Source organism: Hyperoodon ampullatus, assembly GCF_949752795.1.
Source record: "Hyperoodon ampullatus genome assembly, chromosome: 8".
Lineage (NCBI taxonomy): Eukaryota > Metazoa > Chordata > Mammalia > Artiodactyla > Ziphiidae > Hyperoodon > Hyperoodon ampullatus.
Window position 1 is genome coordinate 75,342,542 of NC_136921.1, and position 15,734 is coordinate 75,358,275.

The 15,734-nt window shown below is 36.8% G+C and overlaps 1 protein-coding gene across 3 annotated transcripts in view; it reads right to left on the bottom strand.

Moving 5' to 3' along the window:
• WDSUB1 (WD repeat, sterile alpha motif and U-box domain containing 1) overlaps nt 1–8,950 on the bottom strand; it is a gene marked incomplete at both ends in the record, with an annotated part of 88,720 nt that extends 79,770 nt beyond the window's left edge. For 2 of the 3 annotated variants that reach the window (XM_079710434.1, XM_079710436.1), the window contains 3 exons: nt 2,790–2,882; nt 6,522–6,706; nt 8,553–8,950. In XM_079710434.1, coding sequence (XP_079566560.1) covers nt 2,790–2,882; nt 6,522–6,706; nt 8,553–8,950 — 676 coding nt within the window. The remainder of the gene's footprint in view (nt 1–2,789; nt 2,883–6,521; nt 6,707–8,552) is intronic. The other variant, XM_079710435.1, reaches the window with a different exon arrangement.
• Between the last annotated feature and the right edge of the window lie 6,784 nt (nt 8,951–15,734).

A 15,734-nucleotide genomic window follows, 5' to 3' on the forward strand; every position in this document is an offset into this window, starting at 1 on the left:
GTAATTTTTTCACTTCCTGGATACTACAGAGCCCCCATTTACCCCTGCTTTATTCCCTCATTCTCCCTTTAAAATACACAGTCACCTCTGTATAAACTGAAGTTGAGCTCAGTTCATGCTGGATGCTTGCAATAGTATATAACTGATAAAAATCTATTGCAATAGTATATTAAAATCCTTCCTTACCGCTTTAACTAGTGTTCAGCTTTGTTTATCTCTAGCAATAATTTTATAAACAATGAAATATAGCCCATGATTTAGCTAAAGCTTATTAGGTAACAAATAATAAAATAAGAATATTTTTGGTCATCTGAAGCAAGATGGCCAACTTACCATATAATTAAAGAGTTCCCATTAAAATGATAATGAAGGAATTAATAAAGATATAAATTCACATCAATGAAGAAAAGGGGAAGGGGGCATCAGGAAATGAGAAACTGAAACCAATTTTGGAATGGCAGATGCAAATTAATTGACGAGATAGTATACAGAAGTAACAGCTTGGGGTGTAAAATGAGGGGGCTACAGCAAAGAAGTAAGCTAATCTTCCCTAGAAAACCCCAAAAGACTTAGGACTATTAGCAGAAAACCCCAAAAGACAACTATTAACAGCCAAGAAAAAAGAAAGTCAGAGATACAGATACAGACCTGAAAACAGAAAAATTAACTATAAGTCTGTTTATAAAACAATATCTACCTCCCATCCCTCCCTGACGCCACCCATAGTATGCTGCATGAAAGCTAGATGCTTCTCCCCAGGAAGAAGGAAAACAATGACTGCCTGGGGAGCGCGATGGCAGCTCCAGGGAAACACAGACACCCACATTCTCTAATTCTCCAACCCTTCCCCAATAAGGGCCAATAGCCCACCTTCTTATCCTAAAGGGGAGCCAGCAAATACAAACAACCACCATGTGCACAGAGCTTTTAAACTTCTTATTGTTTAATTCTTGAAAGTAAATGGAATACTAAGGATCATCAGGCATTTGAAGAAGGTAATCATATGAAAGAGAAAGATCAGGGTAAACAAAAAAGGGCCCAAGAGCAAACAAAGTTCATCAGGAAACAGAAGGGAACTTAAAGCCAAAACAAAAAGCCTCTAATTGGTATCCTGAGAGTTTAGAGAGGATCTTGCATTACATGGAGAACACTAGGATAAAGAAACAAAAAAGATAAGCATTTGGAAAATGAAAATATTATTGATGGGATTAAAAAATTCAAAAAAGGGTAAAAGACAGAGCTAAGGAATTTTATCCTAAGACAGAAAAAATGATAAAGAAATAAATGCGGGGGAAAAATAGACATAGGGAATCAAGTCAGGAGGTCCAACACTCAACTAATGGGAGTTATAAAAAGAGAAGAAGTAGAGAAGAATTAGAATAAATGAATACTGTACACCAAAAATGAAAGACATAAGTTTCCTGACTGAAGAGTCACCTGAAAGAATAATACAATGCATGGGGGAAAGACCCACACATGCTCAAAAAACAATAACTACAATGAACAAATTTAAAATGTAGTAGTACATTTCTCCCAAGAAGATATACAGATTGCCAACAAACACATGAAAGGATGCTCAACATCACTAATCATTAGAGAAATGCAAATCAAAACTACAATGAGGTATCACCTCACACCAGTCAGAATGGCCATCATCAAAAAATCTACAAACAGTAAATGCTAAAGAGGGTGTGGAGAAAAGGGAACCCTCTTGCACTGTTGGTGGGAATGTAAATCGATACAGCCACTATGGAGAACAGTAGGGAGGTTCCTTAAAAAACTAAAAATAGAACTACCATACGACCCAGCAATCCCACTACTGGGCACATACCCTGAGAAAACCATAATTCAAAAAGAGTCATGTACTACAATGTTCACTGCAGCACTATTTACAATAGCCAGGACATGGAAACAACCTAAGTGTCCATCATCGGATGAATGGATAAAGAAGATGTGGCACATGTATACAATGGAATATTACTCACACATAAAGAAACGAAATTGAGTTATTTGTAGAGAGGTGGATGGACCTACAGTCTGTCATACAGAGTGAAGTAAGTCAGAAAGAGAAAAACAAATACACATATATGTGGAATCTAAAAAAAAAAAATGGTTCTTAAGAACCTAGGGGCAGCACAGGAATAAAGACACAGACATAGAGAATGTACTTGAGGACATGGGGAGGGGGGAGGGCAAGCTGAGATGAAGTGAGAGAGTGGCATGGACATATATACACTACCAAATGTAAAATAGATAGCTAGTGGGAAGCAGCCGCATAGCACAGGGAGATCAGCTGGGTGTCTTGTGACCACCTAGAGGGGTGGGATAGGGAAGGTGGGAGGGAGATGCAAGAGAGAGGGGTTATGGGGATATATATATACATATAGCTGATTCACTTTGTTATACACACTGTTATACAGCAGCAACTAACACAACAATGTAAAGCAATTATACCTCAAAGATGTTAAAAAATAAATTAATTAATTAAAAATGTGGTGGTGTAAACAGTATTTAGAGAAACTTTGAAAACCATCAAAAGAATTGAAAACAGAAAAAGGAGGAATGTGTGAGCAGGAATGTGTGTAGTAGTAGTGGTGAGGTCATAATGAGTAGTGTGCATACAATTTCTAAATCATGTATATGTATTACTTTGACTAAAAGTTCTTAAAATATATTTTTATAATCACTTTTAGATATCCAGAGTTCTTTAGTTAAAAAGATTAATTAAAATATAAATTTTACCTGAATCACAAAAAATCATTTTAGAGAACTACTAGTTGAATACATACCTAAGGTATGGGTAAAGGAAATAACCCAAATTCTGATCTGGCAATCCTGACCACATGATGCCAGTCGAAAGAACTGAAGACCTTGTTCTCCACCTAAAAATATAGATTTGTTAAAAATAAATACACAAGAATTGATAAAACATGTAAACCAAAAAATTTTCAATTTCTTAACTCAGATCTGTTAATTCTATTTTAACCCAGATTCACAAGCAATATTAATTATATTAATTAATTTATACCATATAACGAAATGTCGGTTAAAGAATTTTTTAAGCAAGGTACTTCAAAGGATTATGACTTTAGCCCCTGAAGTTGCGACAACAAAATACCTTTTTATTTCCCTTCCACTAAGGATATAATTCAATGTTGCAAGGGCCAATATTGAGCCATGAAACTTAGGGCACCCTCCAACCCAATTTTAGAGTCTATGAGGTTAGCATTGATGGAAAAAATTAGAAAGAAAAGTCAGTTATGAGATGAGTGTTAAATGCTTAATTGCTCCCATCTTAACTTTTTTAGGATATGTTCACTTGTTAAAAGCTTAGTCTTAATTCACATGGAATGAGACTGTTTTCCCATTTGATTTAATGAAGACAAAGACTAGACTTACATAAATCCAAAACAACATCAATTCAGTCCAATAGATTTGGTGGAAAATATTACACAAATCAGGGAAAGTAATCAGTTAAATTTGGTGTTACAAAAAAACCGCTAGTAATGCTTACTTAGATAATTTCAGTATATCATTATCTACCCACTAGCTAAGTTCCTAAATATTGTGGGTAATGTAAATATTGGTATCACCAACTCAATTTTATATGAATTCCACCTAATATCACAGGTCAAAGGAAATTTCAGCACTCATATGCAGTAAGACACAATTAGGAAACCTAATAGCCATCTTAAGATTGCACTCTTGTTTTGCAAATATTTAGTATATGATATTTAATTTATACACCTGGGTATGTAAAATAAATGCTTCCCTCTGTTTTGTTGAAAGCACATATACTTTATTAACATAAAACAAATTAAAATTTCTTTTTCACTGAAAGTTTTTCTAACTGCATGGGACTTCCACATTTCAACAGCATTTTTGTTTTTGTAGCACAGGTTCAGCCAAACAGCATCCTTTCTCAGAGATCTTGATGGATGTAAGCAATTCCTAATAATCATTAAATCTTTTTAAGGCAAAACAGTTTACCCAAAAATGGCTGAGAGTAAAATATTTAAGTACTAGACTCAGTTAAGAAAACTTTTTTCCTATTGTTTCTAGACTAAATAAGATCCTTACGTTAGTTCAGAAGTTTCTTTCAGTAGTAAGAATTCATCTAGGACAATGTAAAATTATAAAGCTTAAAATATGCCTATCCTTGAGATCCAAATATAATATTTAAAAATAGACTTTTCTTCAGGAAAAATATTTAAATTGTAATAATAATCTAATCCAAACTGTCTTTTCACTTAAAGACTGGAGAGAATTGAACATTTATCCTCCAGCACAAACAGTATTATTTTTCCTTATTTGAGCAAAATGTCACAAAGACAGAAGATTCAATATGTCATAAGTATTTACAGATATTAACAAATACCAAATTAAACAATAACAAGTTAAAAATTACATACTTTGTCTTTTAAGAAAATACATAGTTACCACAAATTCCTATAGTAATCATTTATTGGTTTATATGCTTTAAAGCATATATTGATCTGTTTCAGGGAATTTACACATAAGGTTAATATCTATTTTAACAGAAATTGAACTAAAGAAAGTGCAGAAGGGACATATTAGAAGTATATTGAGAAATATACTCTACAGGCAGGGTAGGGATGTGAGTATTAAACTTATTTTAGAATCTCACCAAATTTTCTGCCTAGTTTAGTGAACCTTTCCAGGACCCATGAGCTGCAACCCCTCTAAAGATAGAACAAGGATGTCCTTAGTTTTACTCCAATATCACTATAAAAATGGTATTTTAATTGAAAATCTTTTTTTCAGGTAACTTAGAATCAAAAAGGAAACCTAAATCTCCCTATATTTATATAACTCATTAAAGATTCACTGAGTGCCTGTAAGATTTTGGAGAAGGTCTCACAGAATGGAAGAAATGGTTCTTGTCTGTTACAAGCTGGTCTTCTTAGAATAAACAGCATAAAACAATATATTAAAAGAATAAATTATCATAAGTAAATTAGGTAGGGAGTTTAATGTAAGAATGGGTTCATGAAAAGAAAATCTGTTAATCTGCTATATGACACTAAAAGGCTAAGAAAACAATAACAAGAAATTTCAGCAAATCAATAAAAGGAATCTTATTCATCAGTCTGTATTTCAAGGCCTATTATATTCCAAGCACTGTAAATAAAACAGACCCAGGCCCTGCCCTATGGAGCTTACAATCTAACAGGAAAAACACCATTAAACACAATCCATATAAATAACTATATAATTAAAACCTGTGATACTTCACTAAGTCCTATTTTAAAAGAAAAGGCGTGCAACTAAAAGCCTGTATCAAAATACTTTAGACTGTGTGCAGGAGGTAAGAGCAAGGGAAACTCACCTGAAGTGATTTATTTATTTATTTATTTTTACCTGAAATCTAAAGGATGACTAATAGTGAACCAGGTGAAGGGTCCACATGTAAAACCCTTGGAAAAATCTTAGAGACATTCAAGGAGTGAAAGAAGGCCAGTGTGGCAAGAGAATGCATGAAGCCAAGTGTGATTTGGGATGAGGCAGGGAAACAGAATATGAAGGTACTTACAGGCTTTGTGTTTGGGATTTGGTGTTTTATCTTACCTTAAACATATTTTAATATGCCATTGATGGTTTTGAAATAGGGGAGTGCCAAAGCCATCCTGCTACTGGACCTGAGCTGTCCAATAAGGTAGTAACTCGCCACACATGGCTACTGAACAGTTGAAGTGTGACTACTACAAATTGAGATGTGACATAATATGCACACTAGATTTTGAAGACTTCATAACAAAATATAGTAAAATATCTTACTGATATTTTATTGACTATCAATTATTGAAATAATATATTAGATATATAGGGTAAAATAAAATGTTAAAATTAATTTCACCTACTACTAGAAATTTTTTAATTTACATATGTAGCTCACATTGTATTGCTATGGGACAGCACTGGTCTGGCAGTAAGACTGGAGCAGCCAAAAGCAGAACTTCATCCTAACATAGAAGATGAAAATAAAAGAAGACAACTTCCCAATTCACTGTATTTATTTCAAACCAAGAGTCTATATTCAGGAGTTTTTGTTTCTTCTTTTTCTGAAAACTAACTGTATTGTCAAATGCTTTATTAATTTATGTTTTGAAAGATTAAATTAGTAAATGGAAAATGAAACTTGTTTCCAATTTTTACATTTCACATTTCTATTTGAATATCAATATACAATATTTCAAAAATCACAGTAAAACCAACAGGGTTAAGGCCTCTACATTACCGTACTCAAGGAATCCAGATCTACTGCACCAAGTTGAGTCAGCCCCTACATATTTTCCCAAAGATCCTGATTTTCCCCAAAAAATATTTGTGATTTCATTTTGATCAAAAAAGATAAAGGAGAAGGATGATTCCTTGAAAGGAATGAATTAAAAGGGCTTGTTGTTTCACTAATGATGAAGTGAAAATAAGTAAAAGAACAAAAAGTCACATACAAATTGCAAATGGGAATTACTAGTGCTTACAAGAGTAAAATAACTAACCAGAAACTGGCTGTGGAGAAAAATCGCAGCAGGTAATTCCAAGATCATGTGCTTTTTCACTATGCAGACACCTCATTTTATCATCCCACACTGTTAAATCTCCACACGAGGAGCCAGTGACAAAGAGGTTTCCATTAGGAGAAAATGCACAGGCCACCAAGGAGCCATCCTTAACACTAGCACATCTGAAATAAAAGCAAAAGAAAAGGGAATTTTCATTTCAGAGCATCTTTTACTTTACATTACAATCTCTAACAGCAGCTTGATATACTAAAAAGAGGATAAATGGCTATCACAGAACTAGAGATAAAAGGCAGTAGATGCCTATAGAAATAAAATATCATTTATATGCTTGCTAAAAGTAAGAGGATTTAAACATTATCTTAACCAAACCAAAGTCGACATATCTTCATACTTTTCCGTATGGCAAGTCAGTAGGAACATGTTAAAATCTACAAAGCTTAACAAAAAAAGCAATAACAACCAACAATATCAACTACAGTCACATTTTTTTTTAAGATGTAACTTTTTGATTGAAAAACATGTTACTGGGGTCAAAAGTACTTTCAACTTTTGTATTAAAATCACCTAGAAACAACAAACAGCAAAATCACCCAGAAACTTTCATCCCATCTTCAAATACAAATTCTTTATGTAAAGAAAGTGCTGTGAACAAGTTAAAATTATCTAGGGAAGATTAGGAAGCACTGGCTTAACAATTATTTTCTCAATTAGGAAAAATAAACGGGTAAAAACCCAACAATTAGTGCAGTGTCCTAGCCAGTGCTTAAATCTACTGCAGTGTACCACTTTTATATCATTAATTACATACATTAGAGAAATAATGCTAGGGAGGCAGAATTTATCACCCAATAAGTGAAAAAGATTCGTTAGCTGACAGCTGTATTTCATTCACACAAAATAACTTAAAGGCATTTCATTCTTCCTGTGCTTTCTCTTTAAACTGTTTATTAACACCACTTAAAACACATCACTTTCTTCAATCCAAAGACCCAAATCTAAATGAGTAACAGTTGTTTACCAGCTGCTACCATTTGTGCTCTAAGTGATGCTGGGGGGTAGGGAGAAAGGAAGGTACATTAAGCTATTTTAATTGGTAACATTTGAAAGTTTATAGTTTTTAACGTACTTAATGTCACGTTAAAAAGGTTAAAATGTTTGATGTTATATATATTTCACCACACTATAAATACATACAAGTGCATGGTTTTAATGTTGGTGAGTTGCAACACAACATTACCAGTGTAAATTAATTGATGTATTTTTATCCAAAAGGAGTTTTTTAAGTGATTTTTTTTTTAAAAGAAACGATAACACAACACCATGCTGATCACAAGGTTCCTTCTTCTGGGCTTGGTCAGCAAGACTCCTAGTCAGGAAAGAGCTGTGTAGGTGAGATTTACCTACCATTACTTTATTATTGAGAACACCTGAGCCACGAGTGACAAAAATAAAGCCTAAAATTACTAAATTTTATTCAAAAGACTACTGTAGGGTTTTTTTTTTTGGCCTCTTTCCCAAAAAATCCATGAAGTCTAACAAGATTAACCTTATTTTACAAAAGAGAGATTGGAAATTTAAAACACTCAGAGCCAAGCAAATCTACTTCAAGAATCATATTTTGTTTTTATGACCTTCAGAAGATAGGTCAGGGCCTCCCTGGTGGCGCAGTGGTTGAGAGTCCGCCTGCCGATGCAGGGGATACGGGTTCGTGCCCCGGTCTGGGAGGATCCCATATGCCGCGGAGCGGCTGGGCCCGTGGGCCATGGCTGCTGAGCCTGCGCATCCGGAGCCTGTGCTCCGCAACGGGAGAGGCCACAACAGTGAGAGGCCCGCATACCACAAAAAAAAAAAAAAAAAAAAAAAGAAGATAGGTCAAAATATTTTTCCTTGTGATGTCTAAAAATTATCTGCTTCTTAACGTCATCAAAATATTCTGCCTTTTTTTCTTCTTTTTTTGGTGGACCTGTTAATAGGATTAAAAACGGAAAGTGGTTTAAATATTCCTACCTATATAACTTGTATGACTGTGCATTCCACAAAACAACAGTTCCATCAGCTGCCCCTGATACCAAACAAGTGGAGTCTGGGGAAAACTGGCAAACCCTCACGGGGCTACCACTGGGCTGTTCCATCACTGCCAAAGTCTGTCCGTTTTGAGTATCCCATAAGACAGTGGTACCATCTGTTGAACACGAAGCCAAAATATGTCCTGAAGCGGAGAAACAGCAGCAGTGGACAGCATAGGTGTGAAACTTCAATGGAGAGTGTGGCAATTCACTAAAGTCACTCAGGGAGTACAGGCGAATTGTTTTGTCCAAGGAGCAAGTGGCCAAGAGGGAAGAGGAGAAGGCACAGCAGTTGACATCATCATCATGATCCGCTAATGTGTGAATGAGTTTCACCATGTTCTTTATTTGAAGTAAAATATCCTGCAATTTTTAGACAGATAAAGGTTACTTCATCCTAGGAATCAAATAAACGCAACTCAAATCAATATAAAAGAGCCAAAAGCAATTAACTTGCTCGATGAAAGCTCCTACATTCACATTTTTAAAAGACAATATATTATACCGGGGGTTAGAATAATTTGGAGAGAAATAAAACATTTTAAGACTATAGCCTCTGATGACTATCACAATCACCAGTGCCATACCAATAAAATTCCGTAACTCCTGAAAAGGAACCTAGTCAAATAACTTCAAACTGATTCGACACTGAACATCCAGAACCTTGGGTATTTATTTCACCTGTGAAGACTTTCCCTTAACTGCTACTCAACACTGCCTCATTCCACATCTGCTAATCTCAGCTTAAAAAGATTTTTCACTACTTTAACAAACTCTGCTGCTCCTTCCACAGGATGGAGCCAAGGCTACTGCTCTGCCTTTAAGATGCAGAATTATATAGTTCACTCATAAAAAAGGAACAAAAGGTTTCCTTCACAAGTGGCAGTGTTGAAAGCTATCATGTCATGGTTTGTCATCTTGTCTAAGAATAAAAAGATATAAAAGATTTGAGGTGAAGAATCAATGTAATAAATCAAGGAAACCAAAAAGAAAGTGGCAAAAAACGGACTTAGCTGGTCTGCACCTAAGAACAAATTTACAAATTTAGAATAAAATCCAAACTCCTCACCAAGACTTACAAAACCCTACATGGTCTGTCTCTTGCTTGCCTACTTCTCAGACCTCAACTCCTTCCACTTTCCCTCACCCTCCCTCTTTCCAGCCTCCCTGGTCAAAAGGATTACACCTAAGATCTTCACAAAGTGGTTTTCTTATGCTTAAATTCTCTTCCCCCTGCTTTTGGGATCTGATTTCACATTTCGATTTCACTTTCAGTGTCCTTCCTCAGAGAGAGTTTCCCAGTCTAAAGTAGCCCCTCTACAGGCTAGCACATCACCCTATTTTAATCCTCAGTGTAGCAATTACCACCCTCTGACATATTTATTATTTATTTGTCTCCCCCCACTAGAAGGTAAGCACCAAACCAACAAAGATCGGGTTTCGCTCATTTCTGTATCTACAGCATGTGAAACGTAAAACGGTATCGGCACTTAATGTGGACAAATAAATATTTGCTGAATTAACATTTTTCCCCAAATCCAGTTCTAGGCTTTAAACATTATATGTGAATATAATACAAAATGATTGGATAACTAAAAATAAAGCTACTAACACTAAAAGAAAAAGAAAAGAAAAAAAATCTGACTGTGGAAAAATGGTGTAGAACGAGGCAATAATCAGCCCTGAAGGCACAGGCGTAACTTTGAATTGTAAAATTCATAATACCTTGTTCTAATATTATTTACAGAAATCTTTCCAAACAGATGGAGCGAGCCTTTTCCAACATTTATCTTATCCCAAAAGTTCAGCCTCTTTTTTCAAACTTCAATGAAGTCTAAAAAACCAACCAACCAACCAACCACCAAAACCCCTGGTAGATTACCGCCTGAGGTGCTGCACTGGAAACAAACGCCATCAGGAGGTGCTTTCTGGGGAACTCCCAAATCCCAACTGTGCAAGTGCACACAGGTAATTTTCCAAACAAACTTCCTCACCCTTGTGGCGCTCGGCTCCCTTTGCAGTTCGAGGCCCTCGAGTCGCAAGGACAGAAACGCAATCGGCTGAACTCTTTGTTTTAAAACGCGCTCTCAAGTCTACCCCTACCTGGTGTGGGCGTCCACTTAAAAACCTCAGCCATCAAGCCGAACACTCAATTTCCGGTCATATCCCGGATCAACTCGCCAGTGTGAACACACGCATACCCATCTACTGCAAGGCAAACCCGAAATGTGCCAAGAATCCTCCAACATAAACCTCGAGACCTACTCCCACCGCGCCCACGCGGGGACCAAGGATTTACCCAACTCTGAGAGCCAACCAGGCCTCAGCGGACCGAGCAACCCGCGGCAGGAGCGCGGCCGGCGGGGAGCAGGGCCTTCCGGGGCGCGGGGACCGGCGCTCGGGTCGGGGGGAGGGGTGGAAGCCAGCTGGGGCTTTCACGCCCCGCCGGGAGGCGCCGCCCGTCTCCCAGACCGAGGCCGCAAAACCGTGCATCGCTCTGGTCAAAGTCTCAGCAGGTCCCTGTCGCGCGCTTAGAACCTGACACCGAGAAACGGAGGGTTTAGACACCTCGAGCGGGGAAGCTCGGCGGGCTGACCCCAGTCAAGGTCCCGCACCTGCCTCCGCCGCTGCTAAACTGGCCCGTGGTCACTGCCCCTTTCACCTCGAAAACCCACGACGCCCGGAATCAGCGCTCAGATGCCGGCGAGTGGCGCAGGGCACGTGACGCGCAGGTGAGGCGGGCGGGGCCGACGCCGGCGGACGACCTAAGGCGAAAGGAAGGCCCCGCCCCCTGGGAGGCGGCCTGCGCCGCGGCGCATGCGCGCCCTTCCGCTTTCTGATGACGAGATTTCTAAAACCTGGCTCTAGGATTAAAATGAGTCCGGATTGGGGAAGAACCTTTAGTTGAAATTTTTTTCTGGTTGCGGAAGCTGAGGTCTCAAGGTCTAGCGAGTGCCTGAAATGTGATTTTAAAGGGGGCATTATACAATGCCCCCTTTAACTCTCCAGTTACTACAGCTCAAAGTTTTTGAGCCTCCTTCCTCTGCTGTATTTCTTTATCCTGCTCTGTCTATTCTGTGACCTCCCTGATTGGTCTTTTCTGTTTCGGCCAGCTCTGACCTCAGTGGTTCATGACTTCAACCATCGCCTTTGTGCTCAGGTTACCCAAATCTGTCTTTCCAGGGCAGGCTGCTGGAAAGGATATCCAAGCTATCCTGCTATCACCTGAACCCGATGTGCATTTCTTATAGCGTTTCCGAGCGCCTCCTAGGCTCACGTGGAGCTTACACCGTGGTTTCCACGTGTAATTGATTACGAAGTGGTTTTGCCAGTGCCTTCTGAGATTAAAAAATTGACCTGAAAAAAGTTCCTAGGCGTGCTAACACTTACGAACTAAGTGCACGTCACAGTATTGAACCATGTTCAGATTAAAATCAAAGTTACAAAGAGTTTTCTTCAGCGAGGAAACATTAAAAAATTACAAACCTGAGGAAACCAAAGTCACATATTTGAAGAGTAATAACCTAAAATACTCAAATTTAAACATGAAATTGAGATCGCTGAAGATTTGTAATGAAAAAGACAAAGGAAAAAGAGGAGATCAAAATTCATGATTTTGAGATGCTCCTGTGATTTTTAAATTGATTAACAAGTGCATTATGACTGACACTTTGAAACCTGATTACAGGCCAAAGTAATGCCAAAACAGTATTTTTCTAAAAGTAACTTTTTGATTGTATAAATAATAGAGCTCTCTCTAGGAAATATAGAAACTATAAATAAGAAAAATAACTAATAATCGCACCACTCAAAAATAAGCCACTCAGATATAACATTTACTTTCAGTCTTTCATGAATAATAATATCAATAATTTTACAAAAAGACCTGCAAACTACCTTTTTCAACTTACACTCGTATCCTGAGCATTTTTCACGCCGAAAATTTCTCAGTAGTGTAATTACTGCTTCTGCCTAATGGTCCACAGCACCAGAAACATACCATAATTTATTTAACATTTTCCCAGTTGTTTCAATATTTTTGTGCTTATTATAGATAATACTGGATTCAATGACATCGTATATAAATATTTAATGAAATTTGCTAAGGAAATTGTTAGATAGAAATGGAATTACTGGGTATAAGGGTGTAAATAGTCTTAATAAATATTGCCATATTGCTTTTCAGAGAGGCTGTATGGTTTCACCTCTCAGCAACATATGGTGGTGCCTGTCCACATTCTTGACAGACTTGAGTAATTTTTTTAAAATTTTCACTGATTTGATGGGTAAGATTGGTTATAATATTCTTCAAGTAAAATATGTAAAAGAAACTCCTGACTACACAGGCCAGTAATTTAGTATGGAGATCTCAAGCCCAGTATGGTCAGTTTTGCAGGACAGGCAGTTTCAAAGAGGGAAGCTTTATTGTAGCTGGGCTCTAGTCTGTGAATTTGCAATTTGGGAGATGTTAATTAAAATATCTTGGCAATATATTAGAGAAACATTTTAAGAATTTATAGAGATCTTTGATCACATGAGTGAACGGGTTATCCTACTACATAGGACAGAGTGTCAAATAATTGGAACTTTGACTTGGAACATTAAAGATTTGAACATTTTATACATTTTTTGCTCTAATTATGTAACTGTGGTCAATAATTAATCCTGTTTTATCATTAATTTCTAGTTTTGTTCCTTGTAATAATGCTTCTTGGGGAATATAGAAAACAATTTTAAGTGGTATATTTAAAGGAAAACTAACTTTTCAGTTAAATAGTAAGCAATACATGGTCTCCAAATACAATCCAGTGGGAACAGAATAGGTGTGAATTAGTTAGTGAGTCAATGATTATTCAAATGTTTAGTTGAGAGTAACCAAGAACTCAAAGGAGAGAGAGAGATGATAGGCACTGAAGTAATTAGAAAAGGTGGGTGTAGGAATGGATTCTAAACAGGCTTGACGTGTGGGCCAACTGAGGGATGAGCTTGGGAAATACCCAGTTTCACAGTAAATACTCAGGAATGCATTTGGGTTGTTCTGCTTTGCAGGCAGATAAGGCCAGAGTTTCCAGAACCATCAGGCAAGGTAGAGTACAAGATGTAAAAAACTCCCTGGAGGTGTTCAGTTTGCAAAAAAATGTATCAAGCTCAATATATATAATACATGCATTTGTGTGTAGTGTATATTAAACTTCAAAAAAAGTTTCTAAAAATATCCATGAGAATGGCCCAGGGATTCTCTCATACTGATGCAATCATTCACTTTCCACACCTGGTATTATCCACAGCGCTACCTCCCAGTAGAGAGGAAGCTGTAACTGGGTGCAGGCTGTGTTATCTTCTGCATTATGGAATAGTCTCCGAATTCCCCTTATCCTTTGCCATTAAATAAACTTTACACCCTCTAACTGGCCATGTTTCCATTAATCCACCCATAGTCCTGGATGCCAACCAAGTAATAAGAGTTCGTTAGAGTTCTTTAAGTTGGTGTTTCATACAGATAGAAGAAAGACCCAGGGGCTGCCAAATGAGGATGAGGAAGCCTCACACTGGGCACAGTGAGAGCTGCCTGATGATAGAAAACATACATGTAGCTAAAAATAAGCAGACAAGAAAGAAATGTGATGACATTTGGTATCTGTACATGCTAAAGAAATTTTGCAGTTCCACCTATGCCTTTTCTTCCTCTTTGGTACAAGAAACATTCTTCTCGTTTATGGATTTTTAAATTCCAATTTCCTATAATTAAAATTTTCCTTTTCTTATTTCTTCTGTCTCATCTTCTCAAATTCTTTATTTTCCAGTATCTTATTACTAATGCTCCAAAAGAGAATTCAAGATTTAAAATACAGTTTTGAAAAAGAAACCCACATTTTTACTTTCAGATTCCTGATTTTTTTATAACATAAGAATATAATAGACATTGTATAATCAAATTCACTTGATAATAGCCCAACTTACAGAATTATTATTAATTCAATCTCTTTGTCATAGGTCTATTTAGATATTCTCTTTCTTCTTGAGTCAGTTGCAGTACTTTGTATCTTATAGGAAGTTGTCCATTATCACCCAAGTTATCTACTTGGTCCATAGTATTCACTTAAAGTCCGTGTTTGTTTCTGCAATGTCCCCTCTTTCATTCCTGACTTTAGTAATTAGTCTTCCCTCTTTTTTCTCAGTTGGTTCAGCTAAAGCTTTGTCAATTTTGTTGATCTTTTCAAAGAACCAATTTTTGGTTTAATGAATTTATTAATTTCCACTCTAATTATTATTTCCTTCCTCCTGCTTGCTTAATGCTTCGTTTGGTCTTCTTTTTCTATTGGAAGGTTAGCTTACTGATTTATGAATTTTTTTTCCATATAGGATTTACAACTATAAATATCCCTCTAACCACTGCTTTGGCTGAAGCCCTGTAATTCTTTGTATTAATAAAATCTACTGATCATTTTTAGGTCGATCACAATTTGGGTCTCAATAATAGCATAAAGCATTGTCCACACAAATCCATATCAGCCCAAAGTTTCACTGGGTCAAAATGCACTCCAGCCCCTACACTTTCTTATTGGTTTTGTGTTTTCCATCATGAGGTTTCTCAAAAGCAGTGTCTCCCCTTTGAACCTAAGGTAAAATATATTAGCAGTCTTTCCTGACCATGACACATTACTACAGTTCAATCTACTTACTTTGCCAAGACCCTCTTAATCTTTTATCACACTTTCTTCAATTGTGCATTTTAGTTCTTTTCCAGGACCCTTTCATAAGTGATGGGATATAGAGAGGTAAGATATTAAGCCCTACAGGGCCTATTTTTTTCCTTCTAATCCAATGGTTTAATAGCCAGTCTGCATCAGGATAGCCTAGGATATGAGGCAATTACAATGAACCTTAATATCTTAGTGACATAAAATAAGGTTTATTTCTTGTTTATGCTATGTGTCCATTGTGAATTGGTAGGGAATTATGTTCAACATAGTTAATCAGAGATCTGGGCTAACAGAACATGAGTCATTTTGAGCATTAATAGTAGCTGTGCCAGAGGGAGAAGAAAGAAATTAAATACTGGCTAACAAGATGCACATGATAATTATATTCAGATCTCTTTGGCCAGAACTAGCTTGTCAAA